At 36.9% G+C, this 22,183-nt stretch overlaps 1 protein-coding gene across 7 annotated transcripts in view; it reads right to left on the minus strand.

Moving 5' to 3' along the window:
• The window catches only part of NRG3 (neuregulin 3), a 396,301-nt gene that overhangs the window by 87,997 nt on the left and 286,121 nt on the right, over nt 1-22,183 (minus strand). For all 7 annotated transcript variants that reach the window (XM_068688036.1, XM_068688037.1, XM_068688035.1 and 4 more), the window contains exon 3: nt 16,628-16,701. In XM_068688036.1, the coding sequence (XP_068544137.1) occupies nt 16,628-16,701 (74 nt within the window). The remainder of the gene's footprint in view (nt 1-16,627; nt 16,702-22,183) is intronic.

The following is a 22,183-nucleotide window of genomic DNA, read 5'->3' on the forward strand; positions in this document are numbered from 1 at the left end:
CAAAGCATACTATTGAATTTGTTTTTTAAGCCAATGAATCTATTAAAAAAGAAAAGAATAGACATTCTTTTGTGTGGCTACCAATAAAAAATCAAACTTAACAATCATTTTGTGTAACAGGAAAAAAAAAAGGTTGTGACAGTGTAAGGTTCTCAAACATCCCACTTTGCTCACAAAGTGACTGCATCTTGTCTGCACATTAATTGCTGTGCTGGGCACACACTGCTTATTTCATAGTCACATCACTTATTCTGACATGGAGTTTCTGCATCTTTTCCTGTTGTAAATACTTGTCTGTACAAATGAAAACAATAAAAATTCTGTGTATGCCTTTTTCGTGAACAAGAGACCAAATAAAGAACCAGACTATTCCCTGTTCAAACTTGACAATTTTATGACATTCTTTTTCAGTCTTTATCAATCAAAATCACTGAAATAAAACAATGGCACACAGAAGAGCTCTGAATTGAAGTCATGATTGTAAACCTATACCAAAAGTCAAAGATGTCTGTACGCAGTTCTCATGAACAGTTCCTGGGGTCAATAGCATTTTGAATAGAACACGCACCACAGACTAGCAGATCTATGTCCAGGCACCCTGTGGTCAGAACACGGGGAGCAATGTTCCTTCTGCATTGATCAAAGCAGCTGTGTCTCTTCTAACTTTCCTTTCTCTTTAGCTTTTTATGTTCAGCAGTTTAAGACACTCAGAGAAATCTTTCATAAATACCCAAAGCCCCACTTCTGCAATCAGCCTGATGCAGAAGCCAGGTCCTGACCTTGGGCACAGGGTGGTGTTGGCAGCCAGGGCTCTGCAGGGCTGGAGGCTGAGCATCCACCACCTTGAGAACAGCTTCCCATCTGCTCCTCTTGGCCTTCCACTCCTACTGCTCTGGTCTCTTACGTGGTTTAAATTGTAGTACTTGCCTAGTATTGCCGACGATTTGATTCATCTTTTCTGAGCCAAGCTCCTACTTCTTAACTTTTATATACACCCGCCCCGTATATTATAATCTGCTGGTAAGGGAACATGCATAAAGAATTAAAAAAAAGATTTGCTTAGATGGTCATCATGAATTCCTTCTCTAATCTCTTATTTTTTCTACTTCCCTCCTTCTGAAGAATCTAAGTAATGCCTAGCTACCTTTTCTGCTTTGTAAACTTCACTATTATGCCTGGCAATATATTTCCTTTGCTGATGCTCTTTTTTCTGCTCAGACACGGACCATCTGCCATCCTGCTCACCAAACTACTTGTCAGCTTTAATATTTGTAGGCACTGAAGGATATCGTACTGTGAATTATTTTCATATTTTTCTCCCTAAACTTTGGTTTAAGGACAGTATTGTATTATATTGTAACAAGAAACTGATTATTAAAAAAAAGCAAAAGCCCACAGCAGATGGGACAGAAGGCATGTACTATAAATTTTCCATGTGCACTTCCTACCACTCGTTAAAACTTATTCAAAATCTCTTTTACCAATCAATTTCAGATGGTTTTCAGCATTATGATATTAAGCAAAAGATTTCAAGTTATCCAAGTTTAATTTTCTCCCCAAAGCTGATCCATTTATGCGGAGAAGTAAAACACAAAAATTGTTCCAGTGAAAAATGTGCAGATGATACACAGACTAATGCAAGTAGAGAATCCTTGGAGTAATTCCAGTGGAGTAATGGTAAGGACTGCAGCTCTAGCAGGCAATTTGTCAGCTGATGAAAGACAGCATTGTCAAAAGCAACGCACATTGTAAGGATGTGCTGTTAGGTGTTAAAACATTTTGCTTTATGTCAACACATACATACTAAATGTTATGAGGAGCATTTACATATGAAAGATCAAGATGGGGAAAGCTTTGGAGCCCAGTTATTCTATTCCATTTGATCCACAGCCAGGACTGAAAAGGAAGGGAAGGTTAATCTTGTGGACCAGTCTAAATTTCACTAACTCTCATGCTGAGGTTTAAGTAATTCTCACTTTCGTTTTAGTAACTGTCAGTTTCAGTTTAAGCTTAAGTAATTCTCATTTTCAATACAAACTCAGCTGGGAAGTTAAAATATACAGCATCCTTCCCAGGCCTAATTCTGGGAGCAAAAGCTCATTTGGAATTCATTTCATCAAGTCTCTCAACTTACGCAACAACGGATTCCACAGATTGCAGTCTGACGAGTCTTCCTCAGATTGACATATTGAAGCTTCTTAAACAGTCAAGAGAACCTCTACATGTCACCTTACAACAAATAAATTTGGCTTTTACCTAATTTGCCATATTGTAATTAGCCTGTGGTGGAGTAAGAGATTGCATCTCCCCCATTAATTACTTTGGGGACTTAGAGATCCCAACTCAGATATTTCTAGGGTGGTATGGAAGACCACAAAGTCTATGCTGCTTCACAACAGATTCTGGAAAAAAGGCTCCTGATGAAGGGCTGAGTAAAGCAGAAGTCCTGGAGGGAGAAATGGATTATTCCGAATGTACCTTCAAAGGCACGGAATGTTCAAAATATGAGATCCAACTGAAATGGACTTCCACAATCTCCCCTGGCTCCTGAAGAAGTTGCAGAAGAAGTCGTAGAGATCCATCTCTACATTTAGCAACAAATATTATAGTTTCTGGTATTTAAGAAAGTGTCAGAGTCCTTATCGTCATCACAACTGGATCCAACTTGTTATTCTTTTGCCTACAAACTCATGTAGTAGCATTGTCCTCTTGTCACAGAAACGAGTTATCAAATATTATGAATATGCCATGCATCCTATTTTTTATTTTTTATATTTTGGAATGAACAGGAAAATACTGATTTGTAAGAATTAAAAAATAGATTAAAAATCAAGAGCAAATATTGGTTTATAAACAGAGTCCAAATTCTGAAAGTTCTACTTGTATGACACTGTGACACATAATTGTCAGCTAATGGTTTTCCATTTTTCATGTAGTATTGTCTTTAAGGAATAAATTCTGAAAACAAACATGTAGATTATTTCTACAGAACTGTACAAAAGCCCTGATATGCTCAGCTCAACAGGCATCCAATTTGGAATTACTGATGACTGCAAATTCCACAGCTACAAGGAATGAAAAACTGATGAGATTTACAGCAAGCCACCAATTTCTTTTTTACCCTCTGTGGAAACACATGAAAGGTCAAAAAATGCTGGTCTTTCTGAAAATATTTGCTATTGTCCATTTACCAGCTTTCTGCCTGACTTACTGTCCCTTCTATCTATTTAATAAACAGTCAATTCATTGTTTAGTTTGAACAGAGAATAAATAAACTGAGCAACCAGGGTCTAACAAGACATCTCCGAAGAGCTGACGTGGGCTGCATCAGGAACTTTCAGCTCATGTCTTGGGCCACAAGGAAAAGTCAGTTTGCACTGCTGCATCACACTGCAAAGTGCAGTACGGACAGACAGACTTCATCTTATATTACACAGACTTTTTTTGATGGTCCTTGGACACTTGGAATGACCTTACATATTTGATTAAAGAACAAGTTTTTATTTTCTTACAAACCCAAGTAGTAGCCTTAGCATCTCTCTAAGTTCAAGGATTCATATTCTCTCTTTTAAAGTAAACTGCTAAGTGACTGCTAAGGTAACCCTCCTGAATGCTCCTACTGGAAAAGCTTAAATTCTTGCTACTTCAGAAGAACAAGACTGCAGTCATCTGTCACAGTAGGTAGATTATGTACAGACTGGAACAGCAGCAGGTACATGGAGAGCAGATGCTTGGTCCAAAACTGCCACCTCACTATCTCACTGAGCCCATTCAGGCAGCTGTCCTTGCTCCATGTAGTAGCATGGTAGAACCCAGAGTAGTTTCAGGTAATTCCTTTCATCACCAAGCTATGAGAACACTGTCATTTGCCAGGCTGAGCAAGTTCCAGTGAATAGCCACATTATAAAGGTGCGGTAGGAGACTTGCCTCAGTGCATCTGCAAGGACCCAGCACACAAGCAAGTGGTTATCCTAGAATAATTAATTGCACTCTAAACCTACACCAGAACTTGCAGTAACTTGCTAAATAGACATAACCTGAACAAAAGACTAATTTAACCTGCCATCTGTTTTTAAATGTTCTAGCAAAATTTATAAGATTATTACAGAATTGGACATAATCTTTGATCTGTAATAAGTAAAATTCTAGATTATTCTAATGGTATATTCTGGCCTAAACTAAAAAATGAAAAGAAAAAAAAAATCTTGGTTAGCTTTGCGTTAAATACATAGTCAAATTGTCCCACCACCTTGTATATATTAAGACATTTGCTACAATTATACTGAACAGTTTGACTTAATTTTTCAGTTATTGTGCTTCCAGTGCCTATAAAATGAATAATAATTTTTTCTGAGAATGGGAACACTGCACTGGTAAGAAGCTGTTTCACTTGGAACTGTTCAGACATTTACAAAGATGGCTTAAGATTTCACAATTTCTTCCATAACAAGTCATCTTTTCTCAAAAAGTATAAAGATAGGGAAAAAAAATCTTAAGGCTTTTAAAGCATTTAAGCCTTCTTTTACTGAACTCTGAATAAAACTTAACCAAAAGGGTTGCTTAAAACTGATAGAAACAGCAAATTAATGTTATTAATAGAAGAAAAAAACTTTCACAGAAAACTAACACAGACTGGAATACTTAAAGCCTACACAGTAACTAAAATGTATAAGACTAAAAGTTAGTAAGATGTATATACATATTTATAAGTCTTTCCAGAGACCAGCAATTCCTTCCAAATGACACTACCTGTCCATGTCCTGACTTGTCTGTCGGCTGCAGCCAGAGCCATTCAGCTGGAGTTCCTCCACCAGCAGGTGCCAGATTCCTACCCCAGAGCCATTGAGCTTCATAGCAAAAGTCTTTTAAGAAGGACTCATTAAATCAAGAGAATTAAAATTCAACAGATCATCTATCAAACAAATTGCAAATTCTGTGAGGTAAACCACAGATTAAATGTAAGTAATTTGGATGCTACAAATGTGTTTAGTATTTTTTATGTGAGAAACAATAAGCACGCATATAGTTTTTTGCAGGATCAAGACCTTGGTCAGTATCATATGTTTTATAAACTCTCGCATCATTTACAATATTGCTGAGCGCTAAGGCAAAATTATCCTGTAGCATCTCTAGGGTAGTGCAGTACTGTAAAAATGTGTGTTTTAATGTAACACGGACTTTAGGTCTAACAGCTCATCACTAGAGATGGTTGGGAAACTGTAGAAAAAGCCTAATCTTTTCCTTCCAAAAAAAATAAAATAAAATAAAATAAAATAAAACAAAATAAAACAAAATAAAATAAAATTAAATTAAATTAAAATAAAATAAAAATGACAAGACACTGACCCACTCACTTTTCTATGGTGTGATTTAGGCATTCGTCTGAAGAGAGGAGAATCAAGTCAAGCGGAACAAGGATTGAACCTGTGTTTCACCTGTTACAGGTGAATATTCCATTCTCTGCTAGTTTGGGGTCCCTTATTCTGTATCAAAGCAAAACTTTTTATTTTTACTGAAGCTGAAAAAGCTTTCCCTGTAAAAATACTGTTGAGGCACATAAAAAAGCTTTAATACTGCAAATGCAACCTTTTTTCAAGTAGAAGTTGGTTTTATAAATTAAATAAATAAATAAACATTAAATTTAGACACTGCCTTTCACAAACAGCCCACACAGTGGATATTTTCTCATGATAAGCATCAGGTATTAACCTCTTCCTGTATCTTTAGAGATAATTGGAGTCAACTCCTTAAATAAGAAAGTGGAATATGGGCATATGCTCAATGTAAAAGTGCAAATAATGTTTTGGACATTAAACTATAAATTATATATTTTTTATTCTATTACACAGCAGAAGTACAAATGACATATATGGAAGAAAGGGAAGCCTAAATGAGACTGAGCAGACTGTGCATGAAAAGCTGTCTTTGATCTAGACATTCATCTGGAAGACGGGAAACAGATCAAGCAGTGCAAGGAGCTGAGCCTTGGTTTCACAGGGGGAGTGAAGGCCACTGGCAGTAGGGATGTGCAAGGAAGTCACAGCATGAACACACAGCAACCACTGAATGGGAGCAGGGATTAGCAGATAGTGAAGAGTCACTAACAGAAATGCAATTCAGATGCCGAAGGGAAAAAAGTCCTTTAATCAGGGAAGGAAATAAGCAGATGCATCAGAGTATAAGTTAGGAGGAGAGAAGGAAAAAAAAAAAAAGGAAGAAACTAGAGAGTAGAAAATTTAGCCAAATAGGACAAGAGAGAGAACATGCATCTTCAACAGCAGAACATGTAGTACACTCAAGTCTTTCCTTTTTGATGATGATAACCTAGCTGAGATTCCAAAACAGGAAGAATGGGAGGGAGAGGGAAACAAGAACAGAGGGCAGAACTACTTGAAAATAATCAAATGGACAATGGCAGGCAGTATCTGGCTATTATATTCAGTTATTCAGTGGTTCAGTTCTATTTTAAGACCGTTCAGAGGTAGACTATCAAAGCTGCTACTCATGGAAGAAATGAGAATTTATTTTTTTTGTCTCCCAGGTCTGTTCTTAACCTGTGACTTATGATGGCAGCAAGCAGTTGGACTTTTTTCCCTACAGCAAGCTGGTACTGGCAGTGAGAGCAGAGTCAGGAGTCTGTGAGCACAGAGCTCTGTGAAAAGGTTGGAAAGGAATCAAATCCCCCACTGCCTGTTACAATCTGCTCTTTGCTTTTCTCCAGGGAGAGCACTGATCTGTTTTTGTCTTTAAGAAATCATTTCCATGATCAAGTTTATCACTGAAGGAAATGAATACAGGGACATATCCTCATAGTTGGCAATTTCAAACTCTTACTGGTCAATACAAAAAATGATAGCAAAAAAGCAGTCATACATGGAAGTCAGAATACAATGACATAACCTCAAAGAACTAAATAAAATATTTATCAGTTTTAACAAGATCAAGATTTTACCTTTTTGATCTTTCTGATCCATGGAATAATAGTTTCATAATCTGCTGGTTTTGCACAGTAAGACTGTAGTCAGCATCACTGTTGTATGTCCTCTTGCCAACTATGATTGCTATAGAAGCCCTCAGAAAATCAGCCTACAAATGCCTTCATGAACCTCAGAACTATCTTTCTTCATAAAAAAAAGAAAAAGGTAACTACCTCAATGTGGTAATCAAACTCAAAATAGTGATGACCCCTAATGTTTTCAGTAAGATTACCATCATCCTAGAAAAATAAATATATACATGCTACCCTCAAAGCATAAAGCATTCACAGCAACACAGAGCACTTATTGCATTAATATTGCACGATACACTTATTCCAGGTTTTCCTTAATGAGCTGAGATTGTTCAAATGAGCTGACTGAACACTGATAGAAGCTCCAAGTGAAGTGCAAAGTCTAACAATAATTGCCTTAATAAGCATCCTCACAGCAGAGTACAGACGTAATGCAAAGAGTGAAGTTGAGTTTGGAGCACAGAGACACTTACAAAGCATTAGTTTTGATTTGGGAAGTAGATCAGGACACACAGCACAAATCCTCTTGGAGATGCTAAGATGCTAAGGAGCCCCTTAATGCTTTTACTCTCACAGTAGTTAGCATGTGTTGGACTGATCTTCAGCTTTGTGCCTGTAAGAATCAGGGCAGAGCTTCTCCTGCTGCTTATTGTTGACACTGACACAGTATGGTATAACCGTATTGCAGCCAGGCCAGATTGCAATACCAGCCACCCCATAACTTTGTGGTTTATCTGCATATTCAGTACTGCTTTCTTTACTAGAATCATTTTAACATAGAACACTCATAGAAGAAGGCAAAATGCTCAGTTCAAACTTAGATTTAACACAGGTTAATTCAGAGGCATGAGATTAGTTGCCAATAAGAGAAATCCATCTCTTTTCTCCATGTGTTTTTACTAGCTCCCGCAACAGGCTAGGACATCTTTATGAAATATAAACCATCTCAATTAATCCTGAATCTTTAAAAATCGGAAGTGTGACTAAATCACTGAGATAAAGTGAAACAGCATTGCTAAAGCAAAATGCTATTTAGACAGCTGAGTAGCTAATTCATAAAGACAGAACCCAATGAAATGAATGCTTTTCAGTTTAATCACTGGCATGTTTTGTGCAGTATTTCTGTGTGCCATCTTGCAATGACCTATCTTTGTTCATACTTTTCTCTTTGAGCATGAAGAACTATGGCTGCTGCACTGCTGAATTTTCCTCTGTAGAAGGACTATAAATGGGATCTCAAGTCAAATGATCAGTTGTGTCCTGTGTCCAGGCAAAACTCAGAGAAGTGTTTTTGAAATAATGTGAGATTGAAACCAATAGTATTGTGGCTTTGGTATGGAAAGCACACAAGCCAGAAAAGCTAGCTATTCAGACCAACAGGCTAAATGAGATGGTTCCTGAGTTTCCCAGAACATGCACTTTGTGCTAAATTTATACTTATGGTTCTCCAGACATGGGACAGTCAAGGGAATCATAACATGTTTGTAAGAACAGCAGGTAGGAGAAGTTTCAGAGTCTCATCGCTTCAGAAGGTGCTTTAGCAAATGTGCTGCACCGCCTCTCATTCACGCACCAAGATGAACCCGGTGCTCATGGAAGAGCAGGCTCGCCAGCTCCCGCGATTCACAACTCTGTCCTTTATATAAGACGGTAACCTCTATTCACAGCCATCTGCTCTGACTGTTGTATAACAAGCCATAGTCTACTGTTGCTGCCATCACATGGTAAATTTCCTTAAAATACACATGCAAAAAACACTACATGCAGACCTAGATATTCTTTAGCTAGATGCAAGTCCCAGATTTCACAGATGAATGGTAATTTGGAAAAGGAGCCTTCAAATTCCTCTACATGGGGTGCCTGTAATTTCCTTCTTGATTTCTGTCATCTATGGCTTACAGGAAAATACAGTGATTAAAACTTTTTGTTTGGGATTTGCATTGCTTGATATTTTCATTCTCTGTCTTCCTTGGGATTTATTCTGTGCTCTAATAATAGGATTTTTCAGTTTCATTATCATCATTTCACATAGAGACAGTTTTTAAAAAAGTAGTAGAAAACTAAGTTTTTCTTTTTTTTTTTCCCCTTTCTTGTTCTGCTTTTTCTTTTGCATATGGCATCTACCTGTCACCGATCACTTTCTCTTCACATATTTCTACTGACATGCGGTTTTCATGAGCTGAATTACAGATCACTTACGGTGTAAAAAGACATGGCAAAGACAGACATGCTTTAATATTAGCTATGATTTCTGTAGATTAAAAGTTTTGAAAATAAAACAATGTTGAGTAACCAGATGCCAACATCTTGCCTTCCAGGACAACAGATGAATAAAGAATTGTTGTTTGTTTAAAACTAATGAAATTGTATTGGCCAAGTTCAGACTGAGTTTTTCTATTTTTCCAAACAAAGCTCTGTGATTTCTTATTTTAATGTTATTTTAGCTAAAACTGAATAAACAAAGCTATGAAATTGGTAAAGGTTAACAATTCATCTGAAACTGAATTCATACATAACCCCCTTGAATCTTTCTGAGAAAAAACACCACCACCACCAAAAACATCATCATCCAGGGTTGAGCAATATCAAAACTACATTTTTAAAATCTATTCTATAAAAGTGATAATAAAATAACTAAATAACATCTGTATTGCACATTCTGTATAAGTCACTGTTTAGTTATCCATAGAAACAAATATTAATTCCAGTTGTTTCTTCTCCATTTTAATTTGGGTTTTGAGATATTATGAAACACATTCTCAGAACTGATAATGATTTTTGTGTGTGATTTTCTTTGCCTACTGCATTAGTAGCAAATTTGTGATTTTATTTAATTTCTCTTGGGCTTTAACTTTTTGGTATGTTCTGACCAAGAATGCCTTTGTGTTTCCATTAATCAATGGCAAATCATTTTACTAATGTGTTGTTAATGTTGCACCTCTATTTTTGAGCATTTCATTCTTGTTCTGCAGAATAAAGCTGAAGTTCCTACTTTAAAGCAAAAAAAACCAAAAACAAAACAAAAAAAAAAAAACAGGGAGATTGATACTATTTACACACAATAAAATTGTATGGTTTCAATGCAACTCAATCTGAAAACATCATTTTCTGCAGCATGCATCCTGAGATCTCCACCTACACTTGATAAAAGAGGAGGAATAGCATGTCCCTCCTTTGCTCCAGTGTATCTTTTCCTTCTGATTTTACTTTGCTAGGGTTTCATACTCCCTAAACCATGTTTCTACGTGATGCATCTTTTCTTGTCTATAGAAAGAATCATCAAATCTTAAGTGACTGTGTTGCTCTTTTCCTTTATTGCTATTTCTATAAAGCCAATTCCTTCCTTTCTTTCAGTTTTTAATGCATCAATACTAATATAGGTTGATTTGTAAGACACTTAAACTGAGGAACTCTGTTTATGTAACCTTAAAAAAGAAAACATAGTTAAAAGAAATGTCATACACACTTGATAGGCTCTGACAGATCTTACACTGACTTGTCACTTTCAAGGAATTCACCTGGCCATTGTCATCAAATAGCTCTTAAAATCAAATTTTACAAGGCAATAAAATATCACCTTTTGATTATTTGTTTTTTAAAAGCATAGTATGCCATAGTAACATTAATGAGTTTTATTGTGAACATGCAGTTGATGTATCACTTCTTTGCAATTCCATTAGTAAGAGTGCAGACAACAGCTATTGTTACAAAATAAAGTTGGTCTGCAGCTGCTACCTCCATGAGAATTTATTTTTTTTTTAACACAGAAGTCTTAATCTCAATAAAGGGATAACAATTCCTCTATAATAAGTTTTGTAGAAAGTCTTAAAAACTATTATATATATATATATATATACTTTTTTTTTTTTTTTTTTTTTTGAGACAACGCTAAGATACAATTCAGGTTTAGATACACATTTACAAAGGTCCCTCTGGGGTTAAACTAGCCCAATATTAAACTTGCTTTAGAAGGACTTGCCCTCCACCAAATTCACCTCTGGCTAGTCAGTCCTCACATCTTCTGTCTTCCATTCATAACTGCCCCTACCTACAGAGAACCTTTGTATTTTTTCCAACAGAAAAATCTTATTTTATCTTATGTTTCTAGAAAGAAAAAAAAAAAGTAAAAAAGAAGAATGTTGGCAAAATCAGAAAGGTTAAATAAACTATTCAGGTTCTAGAAAATTAATCATTCATTAAGAGACTCAAAAGTTTCACGTATCATGTTTATCCAAGTGACTTGACAAGATGAAGAAATTCTATAAATATTTTGCAACTGTCCTCTATTTAGTAACAGTCCCTTTGCAGCCTGCCTTCGTGGGGTCCAGTGCAGTTACCAGGACCTTCAAAGCTAGCTCTGCTTAAGGCAGGAGGCTGAGTTTCCTGAGCTCTCCAGAGAACTCCAGATTTCTCTTTTAACCTAAGTTATCCTATGATCTTACAAATACAAAACTGGAAGGAAAAAAAAGGCAGCTAAGCTCAGATTGAAGCATAAGGCCTTAAGACTAACATAACTGCTACTGTTTCTAGGCAGAGACCTCTTCCTAAAGCCAAGCCTGTGCTCACAGAAAGCCTCTTAAGTAAAATAACCCAGGGCAGTGAGTTGGACTGATGGGCTGAAAACATGGGCATATATATGCTTATGCTCAGACACTTCCCACTTAGACATGCCAAAGAAATGCAAAACTAATCTAGGCAAAAAAATAGCAATTGTATCACTACATAGCATAAAAGAGTAATTAAGATGGGGCTGAGGGAGAGTGGGTGGCACGGAGAGGTTTGGGGTTTTGAGGCTTTAAAGATGTTTCTGGAAAAACGTATTTTATTTTTAAACTATCTGGACTTGTTTTGCTTATTTACAGCCCCAGAGTCTTCTGGGAGAGGGATTTTGATCTTTAGCTACATAAAGAAGTAATCTAAGAATGAATAATTGCAAATTCCAGACATGGAGATTGCAGGTTTGTCTTTGATGAGATTCAAAAAGAAACATGATTTGTGTCATGCTGGCAGAGGTTCAAGTATTATACGACCACAGGCTAAAGCTAACTCTATAGAAACAAGACTTCTGACATTTGAAAAAGCCAGACTGACAGACCCAAAGCATAATGCGACTGTTTGTGGAAACTGATGGATAAAGGTATCAATATTGAAACAAGGCGCACATTTAACAAAAAACATAAAGGACAAGTTCTGGCTGTGAATAAATTCTGACTGGAATATGAAACCTTCAGAGCAGGGGTGATACAAAAACTGTCTCTAGTGGCTAGTTCACACTGGTCACAAGTGGTAAAAATGAAGTGTAATCAGCCTGTGGAAGTAATCACATGATGGGGCCAAACACAACAGCAGGAGCATAGCTTAGCTACTCATAACCTTCCATCTTATTTTTCTATTTTTATAAAATAATGCATTTATTTTGAAATAGGATTGAATAGCATTCCTGATCTTTGATAGGGGATCCCTCTTCACTTAAGCCTTTCTGGTCATATAGGACATATAGGACAACTCAAATGTCAATATGTCTAATACAAAATTAATATTGCACTTCATAAAACTAAAACACTTTTTTTTTTTTTTTTTTTTTTTTTAATTCCCCTATGGGAAATAGCTTGCAGTGCTGTGTTAGGGATAGAATAGTTGAAGGCTAAGTTCAACTGAATTTGGTAAAAACAAAAGAAAAAAAAACACACAATGCTATATGACATACCCATTCTCAGCTGCTTTCTTCACCACTTTGGAGTAGATGCACAGAGAAGTTAAAGCTTTGAAGGCAGCACTTTGCCTCAATATAAAAATTGATCAAATGGAATATCTGCAGCCTAGATACAACTTACCTTTCAAGACTCATTGGTCCAGGCAGGTCTACTCGAGAACACTATAAAGGACAGTACATAAGTACATTTGTACAATTTATGCTGTATACAAGTTTCCAATCCTATAGATACACACAGGACTACACATGCCTGAAAAATGACTTGTATATAAAGTTATAAAGCATCTTAAAGTTGTATTTATAACGTTGAAAATATAACTGCTCTACCATTGCCATGAACTGTGCTTTTGGAGAGAAGTTAGCTCAAATGGAGAAAGATGAAGCAATGTTTCAAATACATTCTTATCATTTCCTTTCAGCAAGTCCTATTTCACCTTTTTGCCCTGTTAGTCCTTCCTCCATACACGAGGGAGAGGATGAGTGAACAATAATTCGCAGGCTTGTCCTAACTAGGACTGACAGATTCCTTCTTCTTGACAGTGACTGTGAGCATGAGTTGTACTGTCGTGCAGCATGCAGCCTTTTTCCTTTTTGGCACATTATTCATTTTGTTAGAGTCCCTGCTGCTCCCATGCTTTAAGCAGGTTTCTCCCATGTCCCAAGATTAACAAACCTGAGTTTTGTATATATAAATAAAGACTTGAGTTATGTTTTATTCTTTTTCTTACAGATAGAACTCTGGTTAAGAGTTGAGAAATTAAGTCAAAGAGGAAACCTGTTAACATCTGTGGAAATTTCCATGCTTGATGGTGCACTGGAAGATTTTGTGTTTGGGGTATTTTGATATTGCTGTCTTTCTGTTTTAAACGTGCTTTCCTATTACTTTGATCCTGACTTTTACCTGAAAGAAGGTAGGTAGCAGGTGAGGATCTGACTGCTAGAAGGTCCATGCTACTCTCTGAATCACTGATGCCAGTTCAGGAATTCTGCAACCCCACCAATATTTACAAGAGATTTCCCAGAAACAGCATCTTAAATATCTGTTCAGGTTAATTAAGCAAAAATGAACATGATTTAATGTGCATTAATCCATATTAAACGTTAGATAATTTGTATCTGTATCCATGATGTAAAGTTACGATGTGCCTAATATAGGCATAAAGTGAGGTATGAAGCAGGACTTTATCTCGTGTTTTTAAAAATTAAAAAATAAATAAATAAATAAATAAAATAAATACTGCAGAGCCATACCATATTATTTGCCCCTATGCAACCTCAGACAAAAGCCACACAAAACAAGCTTGGTTTGTTTTAGAGGGTTATTATAAAAAAAAAGACTCTCAAGCCTCTAAATAGATTTAATAATAACAATTTTAAGATGATATTACTATTTTCTGAGTGTGGTTCAGATTCACTTCCCATTTAATGGCAAGCAAATGCTCTAAAAATGTAACCTGCACAGTCACAGGGAAACCAAGATTGAAAACATATTGCTTCAATCTTTCATGTATGCAATCTTCAGAAAAGTTAAATATTGTTATATGATGTACCAGTGGCAGCTCAGAACATATTTACTTCCAAGAATCATAAACAATCCCACAAAACACTAGTGAGCTAGACTTGCTTATAAAACTTGAGTGACACCAGTGTTGGCTGAGTGCTGTCCCGACACAAGTGAACTCATTTGAGTGTTCAACTTCTGGAACTGAGGCTTGCATCTGAAAAAATTACTTCTTTCTGAAGCCACCTCCAAATGTACTCTTTAGTATCCTTCAGCAGTTCTCCTGCTAATCTAAAACTACACATTCAACTACAAAACTAAATTTTTGCAAAGCAACACCAGACGCTTTGGAGACGGTCATGTTGCACTTGACTACTGTGTCAAAATAGTGTCATATACTTTTTACAGTCCTCTGGTTAAGCAAATAGTAAATATGACCTCTACCGAGTGCTAACCATCAGTGAGATGTTCATTTTTTTCTCATGGAAAGAAAGGTAAATACTTTATTGATTTAACTCTTAAATAAAATGCTGATATTATAAATGTTCAGCTGCAACAATTTTTTTTTAATATCTACCTTGCAGGAGAGTCATGCTTAGAACAAGTGTATATGTGCATACGTACTAACACTATGCCTACACACAGGAACAGGCCTGAGCAAAAGCCTTTTCTCCTTTGAATGCAGATGAAAATTAAATACAAGTTACATTTCAAAACTGACTAGGAAAATACCTGGTTCACATTAACCTTCTTAATTTATACTGGCAGAAGGACCATTCTTGGGCCACAGGTGTGACCAGATCTACGTCAACATCAAACAAATAATATATTTCTAAATGCAAGTGTTAATAAATACAATTAAATTGCCTATTATAGTCAGAAGTTGTCAACAAGGACATTTCAGCAGAACCTTAGCTTATGGAGCAGAATCAGGCTGCTCAACAATTTTATGGAAACACTACAGTCAGAAAACAACCAGTGTGGCTCCCAAGTTCAGACAAACAAATCTGTCCAACCAGCACAATGCTGCAAAAAAAATCAACAATGTTTGCAGCACGTAAACACCGTAGGGCTTTTGGCCTTGTTAGAGGCATCTTAACACAGAAATCTTTTTCTGGGCTTTGTACTGCATCAACATCAGTTTCAGTGAAACACTACAGCTCTGCCTTAGAGAGGATACCACCAGAGTTCCATGTTTAAAACATGTCAGAAAGGTACCACCCTGCCCCGTTGCTAATTGAGTTACCTTTCCCCAACTTTTGGGATGCAAAGTACCTTTTTTGTTCACACATATGCAACCGCGATGTTTACACATGCACACACAGCTTGGCAGAGATAAAATATACCTATTCATTATAGGCTCTGCACTTTACAGTTAAAGGTCAAGCAAAAACAAAAAGCTAAAACAAATACAAGGCAAACTAGAATGGAGGGTATACAACATACAGAAATACAAAACAACAGGTATCTTTGGCAACAGGCTTTCACATGAAAAAGAACAAGAAAATAAGCAGAAAGCACAAAAAAAGACTTGAAGAACAAGCATTATTGTTCAAAAAACAGAAACAAAACAACCAAAATGACATTTTAAAGAGCACCCAAAAGCAGAAGACTTGAATACATTACATTTTCCAGGTATAAGAACAAAAATAAGAGAATGGATATGACCCTTTCCTGTATGTCACTTCATCTAAAAATTTAACATGAACCGTATTAATTAGCAAATGGATTTGGTTCCAAAGAATTAATCTTGCATAGTATTTTTTGATAGTCAATATAATTTAAAAAGTGGAGTAGGAAAACATACACGCAGATGGCATTTTGGCACATATTGACCAGTGTAATAGAAAGTTACTTTCCCACCACATTAAAAATGGAAAGCACACCTTTACTTCACAAATACAGAACAACATCATTCATAGAAGTGAACGGGTTTTGTGTAAACTGAAGGAAAAGTAATGAATGATAAAATAAGACATCACCTATTTCCAAAGAGATGATAATCTCTGCAACTCCAGAAAATATGCACTTATTTTCTTTGAAGGAACCACTTTGCAGCCCATACTTGTTTTCCTTTTAGATTATGTAATTTCACTTGTTCTTGAGTCAAAGGGAGGAAACACGAATGTTTTGGCTTTAATCACTGACAGCATCATTCCACATCATAAGAAATCAAGTCCCCTGATGGCCTGCTCTGCTGCGACAGAATGTTTTATTAGCACGGAGACTGATGGATGTGTTTTTATTTATTTTTAAATGTTGTAATCTACAAAAGCAATACTGGTCCCTGCATGCAACTGCAGTGGTCCCTAATATACTTTTTGACAATAGGCAAAGGGTCATCTCGCATAGCAAGAACAGCCTCCAGCATGGGATAAAAATATAAGAAAAACATTTGACGTACTTGGATCTGACAAGATTGAGTCGGTTTTCGGCAAAAATTGGTCACAGCGGACTCCTTGGTAGCCCTCTTTGCACCTGAGAAAAAGGGGATAAATGACAAACATACGCATGCGATAGTAAAAGGTTAATTTCAAGGTAGCAAAATCAACTGAAAATTTCCCTGTCAATGCTGTGAGGGACTTGCAATATTCATAGTTATTTGAACTATTATAGAAGCAAGATAATTAAAACACAACAGGACCACATAAAGTCATTTGTCTTTAAAGAAATTCTTTTCAATCCTTTTTGGTTATTTTAGAAACTATCAAAAAAAAAAAAACATCATTTAAGCATAACCTTTATTTAAATATCAAATTAAAACTCAATTAAATATCAGTTCAATGATCAAAGAAAAACCCTCAATAAAACAGACATTCGTAAATAAGTTAAGCCCATTAGATAGAACAAAACTTTAAAAAGCCTCTACACTGTACAAAACAAGAGATTTACAACACATTCATCTTAGGATGTTTGAATATGCAGTGAACACTTATCCAGCCATTAATTTTAAGACTAGTGCCTACTGTGCTTAAAAGATAATGTGTTTAGGCTTGATAGACAATGTCGGACATCGCTTGTAAGTGAACAGTCTTAGATATCTGTGGCATTCAGTTTTGAAGCACATAAACCAGAATATCTCACTGCCGCAATAAACCTGAAATTGCTTTGACTAATATTCTAATACTGTTATTTATCTTGCATCCTTACTTTGAAGAAATTCCATTTGCTGCATTTGGACTGTTCTCAGAACAGTCTTTCTCATTTCAGCTAAGCATATCAGAATCGGGCCTTTAATTATTTATTCGTTAAGCAGTTTAACAGAGAAAAGTGATGGACACTTTAATTATAAATGATAGCAACAGGGACTACGTATCTCCCAACGCTCCTGCACATCATATAAACAATATGCTCAAATCAACATCAGTACCTTCATTAGGATTGACAACTGTAGCTTGAATTCTATGATAATGTCAGGAACAGAAGTTCTGTTCCTTCACAGTGTTTCTACTCAGGCTTCCTCTAAAAGTTGCCTTTTAAAATGCTTTTGGGTTAATAAATTAATGTTTCAGAGAGAAGTGCATCTCACCAGCACTGATTTAGGGGTTAAAAACAACAACTTTGTGAGTAAAATATAAGTTATAAAAATTCCTATCAGACCCAACAATCTACAGTAGGAGAAGGATTTAAAAAACGTATTATTTCAAAACCTCCCTGAAGGATACCTAGTGCTTCTTTGTCATTGGGACCTGCATATCTATAAAATGACTGACTGGTAAAAAACTGAATTTGGATCCCATGGCAGTGATCTCAAATTGTCAGTCAAGGAAAAAACATTCTGAAGGTATATATACACAAACACACATACATATATGTATTTTTTCTTAATGCAGCATATTGAGTTAAAAACTGGCCACTAGTCAGAAAAACTGAAGAAGTCTTCATATACTCATACACTGTTGCATGCATTTTTTATTTATTTTTTTTACTCAGATTATAAAATATCATAAGCAGTCTCACATTGAACACAAGCTTTCCTTCGCACTCTTGAGGAAACTTGGTAGACTTCATCTCAAAGCTTAAGAACAACCTTCAAGGATGGTGATATTCTCTGCATTAGCATTTTCTGTTAACTTCTGGATGGACATTTATACCTACCTCATTTGCTATTGCCCTATTACAGACTTAAAATTCTCCGTATTGCAGTGTTGGTCTGCAAGCCATACCAGGGTTCATCACCTAGCCTAACTCCACAACTGAAAGCTTTGCTGCTACAGGCAAGGACAGAGTCACAGAGCAATAACTCCTGGAAGAGCTGTGTGTGACTACCACCAGGCAGGACCAGGCAGAGTGATGCTACAAGTACCCTACAGCAGCAGGAGCCACCCCTTCCTGTCCTGTCTGACAGCCACCACGGCCATCTCAGCCAGCAGCTCTGCTGCCGTCCTTCCATATCATTCTGCCCCTCATGTAAAAAAACAGGTATTTTATTGTCTCACTTCACAGCTGAGAAAGAATCTGCTCCATTTGTTTCAGCTTTCAGATGGTCCAGGTAACTAATTGCTCATGCTGGAACTGAAGGAGAGAAACTTTGCTCCTATTAGCTGCCAGGGCAGGCAATGAACTTGGGGGTCTCTATTCCAATTCCACCAACTGTATCAAGAGCCAAGCCAAACACCAGTCTTTTACTTTAGAAAAATGTTTTTCCTGTCTGTCAAAAGCAGCAACTGGAGCTGTGAAAATTCTCTTTTCCCTTTAATGTTGTTCACAAGGGCTACATTTTACCAGCTGCAAATTCTGCAGAGGCCTATAAAGTTGGTGTCCTTGAAAACAATCTGATGCAAGACTCCTGTAACTGGTAAAGTATCACACAAGTGCTAAGTTAGATGTGTTTCCATGGCTTTCATTTCCTGAGTTTGTAGGAGCGATGGGTTGGAACAGAATATATCACAGAGTCCCTCAAATTTACATCTGATGCCTTGTAAAACTGAGCATCCTTGGTAGTAGACTGGATTGTGCACTGCCTCAACTACGTTATGCAATCTGCAGATAATGATGGGGACTGGCTGTCATATCAAGCTATTACTTCTGTCCTGGCTATATCATACTACTGCTCATCTCCAACAGCGTGAAACTGGAGCATACAGTAATCAGATGGTTGACTGAGTTGGATGCATCTTAAGTAACATTTTCACTTACCTGTTCATTTCAATGAACATGCCAAAACAACAATTTATTTTTGTTATTTTCAAAATTGAATAGAGGTGGTTTATATATCAAGCAAGGGCTTATTAGAAATGGCTTTAAAAAATAAAAGAAAATGAAACTAGCATAAGACATTGCTCATAGTGAAGTGCAAGCTCTGACCCGTATGTGGGACCCTATAGCAAAGGGCTGAAAACATTGTGTAAGCTCTGATCCAACACCAGAAATCAGGTATCTTCTATAACACTTTGCTCTATGAACAGACTTAGGCACGTGCTCAAGTGCAGACCATGGTGATAGGCTCTTTAAATAGCATTAATTAAAGACTAATTGCAAAGTAAATATGAAAAGGGAACTCACTATTTTTCACTCTGATTTTCTCCTCAAATAACTGTATCTGTCTTAGATCTGGACCAATATTATCAACAAAAGTTTAAGAAGGATTTAAATTATTATGTTTAAATTAAAGAGGTATGAAAAGAGAATCCTAGATAAAGCTGATCTGTAGCTACTGAAAATCTTGCAACCAGTACATGACTAAATGATAATTACCAAATTCAGCCAGGATTATTTTATTATATATTCTTCACATGCTTCACTTTCTAATATACTTTAATATGATGATTTTTAAGGTCACCAAAGACAAGCTTCATTGTGTGTTACACTTACAGAACCACCCACAACATACTTTCTGTGAAAACACATGCAGAAGCACATTTCTCAATTGTGGTAGTAAGGTTTGTTTTCCTTTTTTTTTTCTTTCTACTCTACTCAAGCACATTCACACTTAAATATCAAAAAATCAATTACTTTCTCATGACACTATTAACAGCCATTGTACTGAAAACCAGATGCCAGGTAACAGCATATCCTGTATGTTTTATTTGTTCTCTGAGAGAAGCATCAGCGATCCTTGTAAAGAAATATACCAATGGTTTACACATTTTGATCAATATTTGTTTACACACAGAGAATGCAATACACGTTATCCTGGGTTAGAGCACCAGTTATGCAATAAAGATATATTGCAAGCCATGACACTTTATGGGCTACTGGGTTGTACTGGAGTTTAGCCTGGAATATGCCATAAACAATGAAAAATAAGTCCTCTGCTCTGCAGGTAAGCTAATGATAGGCTTCTCTGCTTTCAGCTAGAATGACCTTAACTGTAATCAATGGAAATTTGTATTTATTATTGTAACTGTTGTAAGGCAAAGATTTCGTTCACAGGGAAGAAAAAAAGTCATCTCAACAGTGAGGGTCAGACAGGGCAGCTTGTGCACTGACCCGAGAAGTAAGAGATGTGCATTCCATTTTTGGTGTGAAAATGAAGCATGAAAGACTCAAGCCCAGGTTTTCTATATCCCAAAAATGCAATGATCACTTGATTATTTTCTATAACAGTACTTCCTAGAATAGATAACCAGAATCGTTTAGGCTGGAAAATGCCTTTCAGATCACCAAGTCCAACCATCACCTAACAGTACCAAGTCTACCACCAAAGCACATCCCACATGTCCACGTGCATCCACACATCTCTTCAATACCCTCCAGGAATGGTGACTTCACCACTTCTCTGGGAAGCCCATCCCAATGCCCAACCATCTTTTCCACGAAGAAATTCTTCCTAGTATCCAGTCAAAACCTCCTGAGGCTGCCTCCCTGTGTCCCACTGCCTGAGAAGTGAGACCAGCACCTCCCTCACCACAGCACCCAGGCAGCTGCAGGGAGCAATGAGCCCTGCTACAGCCCGAGCAGCCCCAGCACCACAGAGGGCCACCAGGACCCAAGCACAGAACCCAGCCCCACCAAACCAATAAACACACAACTTCAGCAGGGTGCAAAGAAAAGTCCATCACAGTTCTAATCTAATCTAATGCAGGAACAGGTGAAATAGCCATGTGTCAAGCCTCAGAAAGCTAATACCGTTATCAGGTGGTGTTCACACCCAACAGTGTTTGTAGTGGAATACAAAGCAGAAGTAATATTGTAACGCAAAGTGAGCTAACCATTATTGCAGACTTCTCCACAAATTGCCACAGACAGGGGACATGGTGAGCAGTGCTGACAGAGACCACACTTTTCTCTTTGCTAACTTATTCCTGTAGCCTCACAATGGAAAGACTTTTTGAAGTTAATGTGACCTTTCCAATATTGTCTCATAAAAGGTTCATGCAGTAACTTACAGGCAATCTGTTAAAGGAAGAGCCATGGCTTTTCTTGGTTGTGAGAACGCAGGTGGGCACTGGGCTGCAGGAGCTCGAGCTGCAAGCGGTCAGGTCTCGGTAACATGAGCGGCAGGAGGTGCAGAAGGGAAGAGGAGGAGGAGGAAGGGCGACAGCCCTGATACAAAACCAGTTATAAGAGCCTGCCATAGCAACAGAGGAAACTGCCCTTCATTAATTCCTCCCTTGATCTATTTAGCATCACATCATATGTAATTTAATAAAGCTTAATCTCTTCCTAAAACAAAGTGCTAGATTGTAAAACTAGATTATAAAAAAATAGATCATAAAAATGCAGTTTTTCCTCAGTGATTTTCGTTAGCAAAGATGGAAAGGCGGTTTACACGCTACTAGAACTGTACATTTGAAGGATCCTTTTTGAAGGCCATATCACTGATGGTGTGCTCTTAAACATGATTTCCATTTGCATTATGTATTGAAGATGCTCGTTCCTCTCATACCTACAGCAGCAACACAAACTCAGTTCCCTGCTAAGATACTCTTCAGTTTCATAAGCAGTAACAAACTGCATTCTAAAGATTTTTTTTTCTAGAATCTAGAATAACTTCCACCCAGAGATGAAACTTTCT

Source organism: Anas acuta, chromosome 7 (assembly GCF_963932015.1).
Source record: "Anas acuta chromosome 7, bAnaAcu1.1, whole genome shotgun sequence".
NCBI lineage: Eukaryota > Metazoa > Chordata > Aves > Anseriformes > Anatidae > Anas > Anas acuta.